This window comes from Mizuhopecten yessoensis, unplaced genomic scaffold, assembly GCF_002113885.1.
Source record: "Mizuhopecten yessoensis strain PY_sf001 unplaced genomic scaffold, ASM211388v2 scaffold1633, whole genome shotgun sequence".
NCBI classification, from domain to species: domain Eukaryota; kingdom Metazoa; phylum Mollusca; class Bivalvia; order Pectinida; family Pectinidae; genus Mizuhopecten; species Mizuhopecten yessoensis.
The window spans coordinates 138,232-154,072 of NW_018404144.1; the positions used below are offsets into that span (position 1 = coordinate 138,232).

Here is a 15,841-nt window from a genome sequence, read left to right on the forward strand (position 1 = left end):
AGATTGTAGTAAATCCAGTGTGTCCTCGTTCACACTGATACAACGTGTACTGGGGCACAATATTAATAACTGCCACGGTGTGTTACCTTTTTGTCTATATCAGAATAAATATTCTACTTACAATCATTTCTGATCATCAAATGCCAACAAGTAGAATAGTAAAATATATATATTTCAATATCAACAAACAAGGACACCATAAAACAAAGAAAAATAAATTAAAAAAACACAGCAGGAACCAGTAAAAGACATTATGGAACCCATAAAACTCCGGAGGAATCCAGACACTCCGGAAACGGATAACACACGAGGAATAACTCTCTTCTTAGATCCGGAAAACTGACAGTCATTAACGCTCTAAACAAGTCGTCAAATACAAAATATGTCATCAGGTTTTTGCAGAACTCGGCTGATAACAGACGGACGTGATTCCGCGCTTACGAGCGCGTGTAAAGGTAAAAAATGATAGTCGAGGAGAAACAAGGTAGTTTGTTTCCTGATGTTAAATATCTGCTTTAATACCAAATATTTTGAAATGGCCGGGTTATTGGATTTAACAGCTAAGGCTATTTAAGAAATTAGGCTGCCGGCATTGGGATCAACCTGTTAGTTTCAGTGATCATCTTAGAATGTACAGCTGAGAGAGGTACGTGTGAGCCAGAAAGATTCTTTCCCGCTTTTGGAAAATGTTATAGGTACATGTATGTACTTATTTACAGCACAAAAAGCATACCTAGGTTGCTCCTGTATGAAGGGTATAGTAGATGATAATCACATATTGAGGGATTTAAATTACATTTTTTTTTATATAATATACAGCACTTATAAAGCAATATAATGTATACAGCACCTGTCTAACAATATAAAAACTAATAAGAAAACAGCACCCGTTCGGAAATATACAAATCTAATATGAAAACAGTACCCGTCCGGAAATCATTCCGGATATATATGGTTATACGTACATATAACGTCGTAGTTTTCAGTAGGTTATCATCATATCATCCCTATCTTTTGTAATGAAGCAGACAACCGAGTGTAGCAGGAAGACATTATTTGTAATGTAACAATATTGTACTCCCTACGGTCGTAAAGCCTCTCGTGACTTCCGAGTACAACCGTGCAATACAGGACCCCGCATAATAACATCCGTCAGAAATAATCATCTATTAAGTACGTTACAGCAACAGGAGATGACGTCAGTATACGTCCCTCTACCCATATTTCTGTAAGATTATTTTAAAGGTCATTGTTAATTTAGACTATTTAATTAATAGTAAATGCCCTTTAATATGCAGTGGAAATGTCCTCAACACCTATGCTGCTATAATAACACAACACGGAGTTAACCCTCACGTCTTGAAATGTCAGATAGAAGTCGACCTTTTAGGGGTCAGAGATTAGGAGCCTATGGGGACCCGAACTGATCTTCTCCTCACACGCCTATAATAAATAATGTATGTAGTGGGTAACTTGATCAGACGACTTGTCAGACTATCGGATTGTACACTTTCATGAGCTTCCCCGCCTATCTCACGCGAGCCAATACCAGACTGTGTAGCAATATCTATCTTGGCGACGTAGCGACGTTGCTACGTTGCTATATCTGTCATGGCGACGTAACGACGTTGCCATGTGTCATGGCAACGTGGTTGCCTTGATATGTGCCGTGGCCAGGAGACCACACAAACGCAAATTCTTCTCGATCAGTTAACATGGCCGAAATCAATCCTTTGCGAAAGTTTTTCATGATCAAAACACAAATAGAACATGAGCATGCGACATGCATGTCGAAACGACAGAAGAATAAGTCACCTTGTCTCCGAGTGCAATAAATTCTACTACCGAACCAGTTAGGCTACATATTACAACTGTAGCGCTTTCACTTCAAGAAACATCACGTAGCACACCGTATAGTACATGAAGCATCTGTATACTCATTGATATTGTAATCACGAGCCAGTACAAACAGGAATCAAACCGCACTTACTACAGCTATCTTTGTTTATATTCGGTTGGATCCCCCCTTTGTATGGTCGGTTAGACAGCATTTCAATAGAGAAAGTCATGAGGTGGGAGGGTTGTTCTATGTTGTTTAGTTTTCACAGTAATATCCTCGTGATCCCCCTCCCCTTCCGTAGCATCCATTATTTCCGAAAACAAATCAAGTGTTTCTTTTGTTGAGAGCACACGTTCTTGACCTCCGAAACCGCCACCATAGGCGCTTCGGTCAGCCTCGCCTTCACATTCTCCCGCCCTTTCCATGACACTCATGTACAGTCGTCTGCGCTGCTCGTTGGCTAGGAAATCAATCTCGATAACCCTTGTCACGACTGCCTGACTCTTCCGCCAAACGTTGAACTCTTTGTCTATGGGAGTGTATCTCTCCGCCGTCACAGTGATGGTGATGTATGCTTTCCCACCGCGCATCACTAGGTCAATATTCTCGTTGACGGAATCAAAGTTGTTGGCGCCGGCCTGAGCCAAACTTCCGTCGGCGTGCATGAAGCGCGCGTCGCCGTAGATGTCTTCGTTGTGGTGCTGTACATCGATGTGCTGACGTATGTCCTTCACATCGATGTTGGAGAGTTTAGACATAAGTAGCTGGCTCGTCAAAGTTTGTCGGCCTGCCTGGGGTTGGTCTCTTTTCACTGAAAATATATAAGAATACGGATAAGAAATGTATTTCTTAAAAAAGTCAAACAAAATAAAATTTCAACGATCTATATTACGTGAGAACATGATCTTTTTTTTAACTCTGTTACCTTAGCAGTCGCACATAAACATAGTTCTGTTAGAAACCTCACTGAAAACGCCTTTGGTATTTTCTGCCTATGACTTTAGTATAGAACATGTTTTAGATACGTATAGACATGTGACATGGCCCTTTGTGGCTATTGTGTACGAGGTAATATACTGTCATTCACATGTTTATTCTGGTTATAATATGGTCCAAATTTTACCTTTATATCCTTTAAATCTTAATATAAGCCTACTTTAATGTGTTAATGTGTTAGATTGAGTCGTTTTTCGATGCTTCAGGGATGACGTTGACATTTTACATTGACCAAGCATAACTAGATATGTGCATCGCTCTTTACAACTCTCGTTTAAAAGAAATGCCATCAAATTGAGTGGTGGGCAACGTGTGGGGATACACGTGACACCAATGTGATCAATACGTCAATTCACCAAGCATGCGCAGACCGCAAATATTCTCCCCGAGCTAGATCTTGATGAACATTGAATGGTGGAAAATAAATTCTATTAGGGTTCTTTAATTGTTTACGTTTAGTTTGCACTTAACGAGCAATTAAGGAGGGAAGCGGAGGGAGAGTGACGCTCAAGCTGGGTTTTCGTTGTGATTAGGGACACACTCAGCATTAGGTCTCGCATTAGTTAGTTTGGACGTTACTGCTACAAACAAGACCGGCTAATTCTAGCACTTCTTCTCCGCTTAATTGATTAGAATGTGCTGGAGTAATGCACATCATTTTTAATATCAATCGAAGACGAGAAATAAATCCCGAGCTGGAGAATGACGAACGTAAACTGTATTGTGGTTATTGTGTGAACAATTTCTAGCGTTGAATTAAGGGAGATGAAATCGGGAGGGGATGATGGATGCGATACCTAAAGTAAATAATACACAAATCTAGTTTATTATTAAAAGAAATACAGAGTTTGACATAAATAAGAAAAGCATTTTCTCATGCTCATAACTGGATTTACAAAGATGCTTCGGATTGTGAAATCAATGCTGACATAGATTTCTGATAAGCAATGAACAGAACAAAATATCATTGAATCAGCACTCATGGACTACACTGAAACCAAACGTCACGACACGAAACGACATGACAAACCCAACGACGTACAGTCCAAGGATAGACGTCACTCACATCGGAATCTCATCTATAAATAACCCGTATGATCAACTATGGTAAGTGTTTCAAGCAATGCATACAACGGTTGATGGAGAGGGATTGTCTTGGACTCCAGGAACCCCTGCCAGGAAAGTTTCATTAAAATCTGTGTAGATTCGAATCGGTAGATGCATGATAAAACAGCTGGAGTATTGGATTTTGGTATACAGAATACAAGCGAAATTTTGGTACCCCTCGACCAAGTCTATTTGCGATAATTTCCGTAAGCAGACACCTGTCTGCAGACAACAATGGCGGCGGGAAGGTCAACACAATACGATAGAGTAACATGTTTGATTGCAGCGATATAATAAAACATAAACAGCCTTGGCACTCATGAAAATGCCAAGGTCATTTTTTTGTTCTTGCAATACAATCTATTTCCTCCTGTCTCCGAAAATAGTGACTGTTTATGGAGATTTTCCTCGTGTCCATTCTATATCTGTAACATACCTTTACTGGTTTAATGCGCTTTACAGAATCGTTTTTACGTGCCTCAATGCTCTCATCAACTTAGTAACAACATTGTCATTTCCTCAATACGGCTATCCGTCAACATACATCCATAACTGTCAATCATTTCTGGAGGAAAAATACATGTCATTGACTCCTCGCAATATTCAGGGTAGCTTTCTCCACAGAGCAACACCTTCGGCCGAGATCAATGTATTCAGGGTCACTTTCGTTATAGGGTCATCACCCTTGGCCATGTTTTATGAATGGATATAGTGCAAATATCTGTTCTGTGTAATAGCATTATGTCGATTGTCAAAACGAGTGTAAAATGATCTTTAAGAATTTTCCATAGCATCTGCAAATAACAAGTTCCTATTAAATGTCAAACTACACGTACTTTTACTGATAATACCAGCGTACTTTTCAAATATATACTGACATTCCCTTTGTACAGTTCTTAGAGAAACCATTCCGATTGATGCACCCAAATTGACGGAACTGGTAACCACCACAGGAAAAACATTTTGTTCCCGCAAAAAATGACTGTTCCGTCATTTGGTGAAATTTATTTTGAAACGAGTGAGACAACAAAGAACAATACACTAACAATGTCATGTTGTTGAGCCATTTCCGTGTTGCATACCATCATACTTGTTATAAAGATGCATTTCAAGCCTGAAATATAATTAAACTCACGAAACAAACGCCTATCAAAACTACATATAAAGATAATGATAAACCGACGTCGTTTATCACAATGTGTTATTATACGGACAAAACCAACATGACGTACCATCAATTACACAGACAATGTTTACCTGTGTACCATTCTTATACAATGACAAACCAACCACCTTTACCACAACGTTTACCTATATAAACAAACTCCACGTGTTTACTACTACATCTACCTACAGACAATTTTTACCAGTGCACCATCTTATAAAATGACAAATCAACCACCTTTACCACAACGTTTACCTCTACAAACAAACCCAACTTGTTCACCACTACATCTACCTACAGACAATGTTAAACCAATGTACCATTCTTATACAATGACAAACCAACGACCTTTACCACTACGTTTACCTATACAAACAACCCCAACGTGTTTACCACTACATCTACATACAGACAATGTTAAACCAGTGTACCATTCTTATACAATGACAAACCAACGACCTTTACCACTACGTTTACCTATACAAACAACCCCAACGTGTTTACCACTACATCTACATACAGACAATGTTAAACCAGTGTACCATTCTTATACAATGACAAACCAACGACCTTTACCACAACGTTTACCTATACAAACAAACCCAACGTGTTTACCACTACATCTACCTACAGACGATGTTTACCAGTGTACCATTCTTATACAATGACAAACCAACCACCTTTACCACTACGTTTACCTATACAAACAACCCAACTTGTTCACCACTACATCTACCTACAGACGATGTTTACCAGTGTACCATCTTATACAATGACAAACCAACCACCTTTACCACAACGTTTACTTATATAAACAAACCCAACGTGTTTACTACTACATCTACCTACAGACAATGTTAAACCAGTGTACCATCATATACAATGACAAACCAGCGACCTTTACCATAACTTTTACCTATATAAACACACCCAACGTGTTTACTACTACATCTACCTACAGACAATGTTTACCAGTGTACTATTCTTATACAATGACAAACCAACCACCTTTACCACAACGGTTACTTATATAAACAAACCCAACGTGTTTACTACTTCATCTACCTACAGACAATGTTAAACCAGTGTACTATTCATATACAATGACAAACCAACCACCTTTACCACAACGGTTACTTATATAAACAAACCCAACGTGTTTACTACTACATCTACCTACAGACAATGTTAAACCAGTGTACTATTCATATACAATGACAAACAAACCACCTTTACCACAACGTTTACCTATATAAACAAACCCCAAGTGTTTAATACTACATCTACCTACAGACAATGTTTACCAGTGTACTATTCTTATACAATGACAAACCAACCACCTTTACCACAACGTTTACTTATATAAACAAACCCCAAGTGTTTAATACTACATCTACCTACAGACAATGTTTACCAGTGTACTATTCTTATACAATAACAAACCAACCACCTTTACCACAACGTTTACTTATATAAACAAACCCAACGTGTTTACTACTACATCTACCTACAGACAATGTTAAACCAGTGTACCATCTTATACAATGACAAATTAACCACCTTTACCACAACGTTTACCTCTACAAACAAACCCAACTTGTTCACCACTACATCTACCTTCAGACAATTTTTACCAGTGTACCATCTTATACAATGACAAACCAACCACCTTTACCACTACGTTTACCTATACAAACAAACCCAACTTGTTTACTACTACATCTACCTACAGACAATGTAAAACCAGTGTACCATTTTATTCGTCAGTAACATCATGATTGTCAATTCCAACGCTCTAACTACATCTACCTACAGACAATGTTAAACCAATGTACCATTCTTATACAATGACAAACCAACGACCTTTACCACTACGTTTTCCTCTACAAACAACCCCAACGTGTTTACCACAACGTTTACCTATATAAACAAACCCCAAGTGTTTAATACTACATCTACCTACAGACAATGTTGACCAGTGTACTATTCTTATACAATGACAAACCAACCCCCTTTACCACTACGTTTACCTATACAAACACCCCCAACGTGTTTACCACAACGTTTACCTATATAAACAAACCCCAAGTGTTTAACACTACATCTACCTACAGACAATGTTTATCAGTGTAACATCATATACAATGACAAACCAACCACCTTTACCACAACGTTTACCTCTACAAACAAACCCAACTTGTTCACCACTACATCTACCTTCAGACAATTTTTACCAGTGTACCATCTTATACAATGACAAATTAACCACCTTTACCACAACGTTTACCTCTACAAACAAACCCAACTTGTTCACCACTACATCTACCTACAGACAATTTTTACCAGTGTACCATCTTATACAATGACAAACCAACCACCTTTACCACAACGTTTACTTATATAAACAAACCCCAAGTGTTTAATACTACATCTACCTACAGACAATGTTGACCAGTGTACTATTCTTATACAATGACAAACCAACCACCTTTACCACTACGTTTACCTATACAAACACCCCCAACGTGTTTACCACAACGTTTACCTATATAAACAAACCCCAAGTGTTTAATACTACATCTACCTACAGACAATGTTTCCTATACAAACAAACCCAACGTGTTTACTACTACATCTACCTACAGACAATGTTAAACCAGTGTACCATTTTATTCGTCAGTAACATCATGATTGTCAATTCCAACGCTCTATTATGAGCTGGATTTTTTGCCTCTGGAGAGAAACAATTCTACAATAAGATGCAATATCGATGAAGGAATTCTACTGGGAGGATGAGAGAGTGACCGACGCTGATTATATTGACGTAATACGTCATTCCCTGACCAGTCAGCTGTCTCCAACTTCCTATATATAAAACGCTATGATTGCCATGAAATGGCTGCCGGTGAACCGGTTGTAAGCCGAAACCCAGGGGCAGGATCAGCATTTATCATGACAACCTCGAGTAAAGTCATTAATGTGGTTTATTTCCCCAGGTACGCTACTACGTCAGTGATGTGTGTCGTTACAAATGCTACCCAATGTATCAGCGGGCTGCTATACAATGAGCTCTGTAAGGTAAACTACATACGAAATACTATCCCCAAGGGAACCATATAGCATTACGGGAGAAAAGTTCCAAAAACTCGTGGTGGTTGGTTATCAAGTTTAACACTAGGGAACCATTTGGCAATACGGGAGAAAAGTTCCAAAACCTCGTGGTGGTTGGTTTTCAAGTTTAACACTAGGGAACCACGTAGCATTACGGGAGAAAAGTTTCAAAAACTCATGGTGGTTGGTTATCAAGTTTACCACTAGGGAACCATGTAGCATTACGGGAGAAAAAGTTTCAAAAACTCGTGGTGGTTGATTATCAAGTTTAACACTAGGGAACCATGTAGCATTACGGGAGAAAAGTTCCAAAAACTCAGGGTGGTTACAGTTGTGGGATCGCACAACGTTACACGATGTGCGGTGTGCGCACGATGTGTGCACGGTGTGTGAACGGTGTGTGCACGATGGGCGAACGATAAAAAGCTGGACGATCATTGCTTGCGCACATATGTAAGCACGATGGACGGACGTTGTGCGATAACAATCGTGGTTGGTGTAAATTGAGGAATGCCTTAACAATTTATACGGTTTCGTGTTTAAACATATAAACTTGATGTTTACGTATGTTTCTATATTCTAGCAACATCTATAAACTTATCTTTCTGTCTATACATTCTTATATTTAGAAATTGTGTTTTCTGTGTTTTTAAACAAACTTAATCGACACATGTAAAATTACAACACAATCCCGTATACAGGTAAACATAACCACTTTGTACATGTACCTGGACCGTAGTTTTCTCCCCGCCTGGGGCACTTACGTAACTCGTCGGGTAAGGCCGGGGGTGTGAAAATCCAGGTGAAGGGGAGCTATAGGCAAACGAATGCAAATAACAAATACTATTCATTACGGTCAAACGGTATCGCATATCAGCTCTGTGTGTCAGGCACTGGTCAGGTAAAACTCCGGACACTCATAAAATTGTTATTTACCTGTTCTGTTACCTTGGAGCCAAACCCATTCTTGACAGCCTAACGGTCGCTGTAATACTGTGTAACACGCATTGTGAAGTTGTATAATCTTGATTATTGTGATGAGAAATTACAGATATATACACAGTGTACATAATCGCATACAAGCCTTCCGTATTTTTGTCATTCCGTAATTTTGATCTATAAATGATACCAAATCGCACAGTTGTGCGGATAGAAGCGCACAACGGGGCGAACGATTGCTAAATCGCACAGTTGTGCGCACCATGTGTGGACGATGTGCGGACGGTGTGTGAACGATGTATGCACGGTGTGCGCACGCTGTTTTTGGTGCGTTGTGCGGTCCCACAACTGTAGTTATCAAGTTTAACACTAAGGAACCATGTAGCATTACGGGAGAAAAGTTCCAAAAACTCGTGGTTGGTTGGTTATCAAGTTTAACACTAGGGAACCATGTAGCATTACGGGAGAAAAGTTCCAAAAACTCGTGGTGGTTGGTTATCAAGTTTAACATTAGGGAACCATGTAGCATTACGGGAGAAAAGTTCCAAAACCTCGTGGTGGTTGGTTATCAAGTTTAACACTAGGGAACCATGTAGCATTACGGAAGAAAAGTTCCAAAACCTCGTGGTGGTTGGTTATCAAATTTAACACTAGGGAACCATGTAGCATTACGGGAGAAAAGTTCCACCAAAAACTCGTGGTGGTTGGTTATCAAATTTAACACTAGGGAACCATGTAGCATTACGCGAGAAAAGTTCCAACAACTCGTGGTGGTCGGTTATCAAGTTTACCACTAGGGAACCATGTAGCGTTACGGGCGAAAAGTTCCAAAAACTCGTGGTGGTTGTTTTATCAAATTTACATGGAAACGTTGAGGCATATTTATGGCTTCTGAAGTACCTTCACGTGACGGGGCTGGTATACACGTGCAAGTTACGGTAGTGTAACATACATGTAAGCGGGTTATTACACCGAGACATTGTTTAACAAAAAAAAAAAAAAAAAAAAAAAACGTCCTTTAAGTGAACATGACGGAGGGAAAGAAATTATTTATACACAGACATGTATAATTGCAAAATCCCAACAACGTAAACAAATCAAAGCAGTGATGACTGTTTGGTAAACATAGACAAGATTTAACCTTAAAACACAGTCTTGAACGTTCTCTCCCGTCGTTATCATCTGGATGCTACTGAAGTGGACATTCCTTCTTGTAGTCGAGATAAAGGTATATTTGACTTTGAAAGTTAAGCTAAAGATATATTTGACTTTGAAAGTCCACTGTACGATATGATTGACTGTTGAGTTTCCTCCTGAAGTTGACCGAATTCTACCGACTTGCACGTGTACGGTTTATATATTACTACCGACCTAAACCCTGGTCTCTAGTTAGATGTTTTACTTTCAGAAGCAGTGCCCTGGTTGGTCCATGTTAAATAACAGCTTCGTGCCCAGACACTACCCGACAGACAATTACCTCCCGTAAATCTATTTTATGAACAATTAAAGCTCAATCGATTGTTCTTGGTTTGAAAAAAATCACACGTTGAATTTTTACACTGCTACTCTATATTTCCCCGAACACACATTTGAGAGTCTACCAGAGCTGTGATGTAATTAGTTTTGTGTGTATATGGCTATCCCGCGTTATAGACCCATGTCTGAAGATCTAGACTTTTCATCACTGTGAATGTTTAAAAAAAATGTCAAATAATACATGTTTATAACAGTTATTTTTAATGTCGATGTTTTGTTTTACATAAAACCATCACACGTTTATTCCATTATGGTCTGGGCCTAGCCTCGTAACTGTTTGTGGACAAGCCCCGTTACTGATTGCATGCTTACAAACCGCGCTATACTGGTTATTGTGGACTGGCCTCATAACTGTTTGTTTGTAAACTATATATATATATGCCTCTCTGCACCTTACTAACACCACAAACTGACATAAGACACTCAACAACTAAATCTGTAAAGTATCGCAATTGTCTATCATATCGGTATCCCACCTGCAAAAATATAAGTATGCACCTCCTAGAAACGGCATACGAAATACTTGAAATAGAATAAACATAACAGAAGAATGGGAAGGTTGGTTTCTAAATATGAAAACGAACCCTAGTATAACAACTTCTGAGGTGTCAATGTGTAATATCTAAACGTGTGATAATCCTGACCCATAGTGTGACAATGCTGACTAAACGTGTGATAATCCTGACCCACAGTGTGACAATGCTGACTAAACGTGTGATAATCCTGACTCATAGTGTGATAATGCTGACTCATAGTGTGATAATGCTGACTCATAGTGTGATAATGCTGACTCATAGTGTGATAATGCTGACTCATAGTGTGATAATGCTGACTCATAGTGTGATAATGCTGACTCATAGTGTGATAATGCTGACTCATAGTGTGATAATCCTGACTCAAAGTGTGTTAATCCTGACTCATAATGTGATAATCCTGACTCATAGTATGATAATCCTGATTCATAATGTGATAATCCTGACCCACAGTGTGACATTGCTGACTCATAGTGTGATAATCCTGACTCATAGTGTGATAATGCTGACTAATAGTGTGATAATGCTGACTCATAGTGTGATTATGCTGACTCATAGTGTGATAATGCTGACTCATAGTGTGATAATGCTGACTCAAAGCGTGATAATCCTGACTCAAAGTGTGTTAATCCTGACTCATAATGTGATAATCCTGACTCATAATATGATAATCCTGACTCATAATGTGATAATCCTGACCCACAGTGTGACATTGCTGACTCATAGTGTGATAATCCTAATCCTCATTAATAGTGTGATAATGCTGACTCATAGGGTGATAATCCTGACTCATAATGTGAAAATCCTGACTCGTAGTGTGATAATGCTGTCTCATAGTGTGATAATGCTGACTCATAGTGTGATGATGCTGACTCATATCCTGACTCATAGTGTGATAATGCTGGCTAAACGTGTGATAATCCTGACTCATAGTGCGACAATGCTGACTAAACGTGTGATAATACTGACCCACAGTGTGACAATGCTGACTAAAAGTGTGATAATCATGACCCACAGTGAGACAATGCTGACTAAACGTGTGATAATCCCGACTCATAGTGTGATAATGCTGACTAAACGTGTGAAAATCCTGAGTCATAGTGTGATAATGCTGACTAATCGTGTGATAATGCTGACTCATAGTGATAATCCTGACTCATAGTGTGATAATCACTCAAAGTGTGTTAATCCTGACTCATAAAGTGATAATCCTGACTCATAGTATCATAGTATGATAATGCTGTCTCATAGTGAGATAATGCTGACTCATAGTGTGATGATGCTGACTCATATCCTGACTCATAGTGTGATAATGCTGGCTAAACGTGTGATAATCCTGACTCACATTGTGATAATGCTGACTAAACGTGTGAAAATCCTGACTCATAGTGTGATAATCCTTACTCATAGGATGATAATCCTGACTCATAGTATGATAATACTGACTCATAATGTGATAATCCTGACCCGCAGTGTGACATTGCTGACTCATAGTTGACTCATAGTATGATAATGCTGTCTCATAGTGAGATAATGCTGACTCATAGTGTGAAATCCTGACTCAAAGTGTGACAATCCTGACTAAACGTGTGATAATCCTGACTCATAGTATCATAGTATGATAATGCTGTCTCATAGTGAGATAATGCTGACTCATAGTGTGATGATGCTGACTCATATCCTGACTCATAGTGTGATAATCCTGAATAAACGTGTGATATTCCTGACTCATAGTGTGATAATGCTGGCTAAACGTGTGATAATCCTGACTCACATTGTGATAATGCTGACTAAACGTGTGTTAATCCTGACCCACAGTGTGACAATGCTGACTAAACGTGTGATAATACTGACCCACAGTGTGACAATGCTGACTAACCGTGTGATAATCCTGACCCACAGTGTGAAATTGCTGACTCATAGTGTGATAATCATGACCCATAGTGTGATAAGCCTGAGTTACCACAGTGTGACAATGCTGACTAACCGTGTGATAATCCTGACCCACAGTGTGAAATTGCTGACTCATAGTGTGATAATCATGACTCATAGTGTGATAATGCTGGCTAAACGTGTGATAATCCTGACTCACATTGTGATAATGCTGACTAAACGTGTGAAAATCCTGAGTCATAGTGTGATAATGCTGACTAAACGTGTGTTAATCCTGACCCACAGTGTGACAATGCTGACTAACCGTGTGATAATCCTGACCCACAGTGAGACAATGCTGACTAAACGTGTGATACTCCTGACTCATAGGGTGATAATCCTGACTCATAATGTGATAATCCTGACTCATAGTATGATAATCCTGATTCATAATGTGATAATCCTGACCCACAGTGTGACATTGCTGACTCATAGTGTGATAATCCTGACTCATAGTGTGATAATGCTGACTAATAGTGTGATAATGCTGACTCATAGTGTGATTATGCTGACTCATAGTGTGATAATCCTGACTCAAAGTGTGTTAATCCTGACTCATAATGTGATAATCCTGACTCATAATATGATAATCCTGACTCATAATGTGATAATCCTGACCCACAGTGTGACATTGCTGACTCATAGTGTGATAATCCTAATCCTCATTAATAGTGTGATAATGCTGACTCATAGGGTGATAATCCTGACTCATAATGTGAAAATCCTGACTCGTAGTGTGATAATGCTGACTCATAGTGTGATAATGCTGACTCATAGTGTGATGATGCTGACTCATAGTGTGATAATGCTGACTTATAGTGTGATAATCCTAATCCTGATTAATAGTGTGATAATCCTTACTCAAAGTGTGTTTACTCTGACTCACAGTGGGATAATCCTGACTAAACGTGTAATAATCCCGACTAAACGTGTGATAATGCTGACTCACAGTGTGTTAATCTTGACTCATAGTGTGATAATCCTGACTAAACGAGTGATAATCCTGAATCAAAGTGTGATAATTCTGACCAATAGTGTGATAATCCTGACTAAACGTATGATAATCCTGACTCATAGTGTGATAATCCTGACTAAACGTGTGATACTCCTGACTCATAGGGTGATAATCCTGACTCATAGTGTGATAATGCTGACTCATAGTGTGAAAATCCTGACTCAAAGTGTGATAATCCTGACTAAACGTGTGATAATCCTGACTCATAGTGTGATGATCCTGACTAAACGTGTGAAAATCCTGACTCATAGTGTGATAATCCTGACTAAACGTGTGATACTCCTGACTCATAGGGTGATAATCCTGACTCATAGTGTGATAATGCTGACTCATAGTGTGAAAATCCTGACTCAAAGTGTGACAATCCTGACTAAACGTGTGATAATCCTGACTCATAGTGTGATGATCCTGACTAAACGTGTGAAAATCCTGACTCATAGTGTGATAATCCTGACTAAAGGTGTGATATTCCTGACTCATAGTGTGATAATGCTGACTCAAAGTGTGATAATTCTGACCAATAGTGTGATAATCCTGACTATACGTATGATAATCCTGACTCATAGTGTGATAATCCTGACTCATAGTGTGATAATCCTGACTCAAAGCGTGATAATCCTGACTAAACGTGTGATACTGACTCATAGTGTGATACTCCTAATCCTGATTCATAGTGTGATAATGCTGACTCATAGTGTGATAATCCTGACTCATAGTGTGATAAATCTGACTCATAATCCTGACTCATAGTGTGATAATTCTGACTCGTAGTGTGATAATGATGACTCGTAGTGTGATAATCCTGACTCATAGTGTGATAATCCTGACTCATAATCCTGACTCATAGTGTGATAATCCTGAATAAACGTGTGATATTCCTGACTCATAGTGTGATAATGCTGACTCAAAGTGTGATAATTCTGACCAATATTGTGATAATCCTGACTAAACGTATGATAATCCTGACTCATAGTGTGATAACCCTGACGCATATTGTGATAATGATGACCCATAGTGTGATAATTCTGACTAAAATGTTATAATCGTGACTCATAATATGATAATTCTGACTCGTAGTGTGATAATGATGACTCGTAGTGTGAATCCTGACTCATAGTGTGATAATCCTGACTCATAATGTGATAATCCTGACCAAACGTGTGCTAATCCTGATTCATAATCCTGACTCATAGTGGGATAATCCTGACTTAACGTGTGATATTCCTGACTCATAGTGTGATAATGCTGACTCAAAGTGTGATAATTCTGACCAATAGTGTGATAATCCTGACTAAACGTATGATAATCCTGACTCATAGTGTGATAATCCTGACGCATATTGTGATAATGATGACCCATAGTGTGATAATTCTGACTAGAAGTGTTATAATCGTGACTCATAGTATGATAATTCTGACTCGTAATGTGATAATGATGACTCGTAGTGTGATAATCCTGACTCATAATGTGATTATCCTGACTAAACGTGTGATAATCCTGACTCATAGTGTAATATTCCTGACTCATAGTGTGATAATCCTGACTCAAAGCGTGATAATCCTGACTAAACGTGTGATAATCCTGACTCATAGTGTAATATTCCTGACTCATAGTGTGATAATCCTGATTCATAATCCTGACTCATAGTGTGATAATCCTGACTTAAC

The 15,841-nt window shown here is 38.8% G+C and overlaps 1 protein-coding gene across 2 annotated transcripts in view; it reads right to left on the reverse strand.

The window, feature by feature from the left end:
• Window positions 1-416: 416 nt before the first annotated feature.
• The window catches only part of LOC110466291, a 69,173-nt gene continuing 53,748 nt past the window's right edge, over window positions 417-15,841 (reverse strand). For both annotated transcript variants that reach the window (XM_021522708.1, XM_021522701.1), the window contains one exon: window positions 417-2,651. In XM_021522708.1, coding sequence (XP_021378383.1) covers window positions 2,053-2,651 — 599 coding nt within the window. In that variant the 3' untranslated portion in view covers window positions 417-2,052. The remainder of the gene's footprint in view (window positions 2,652-15,841) is intronic.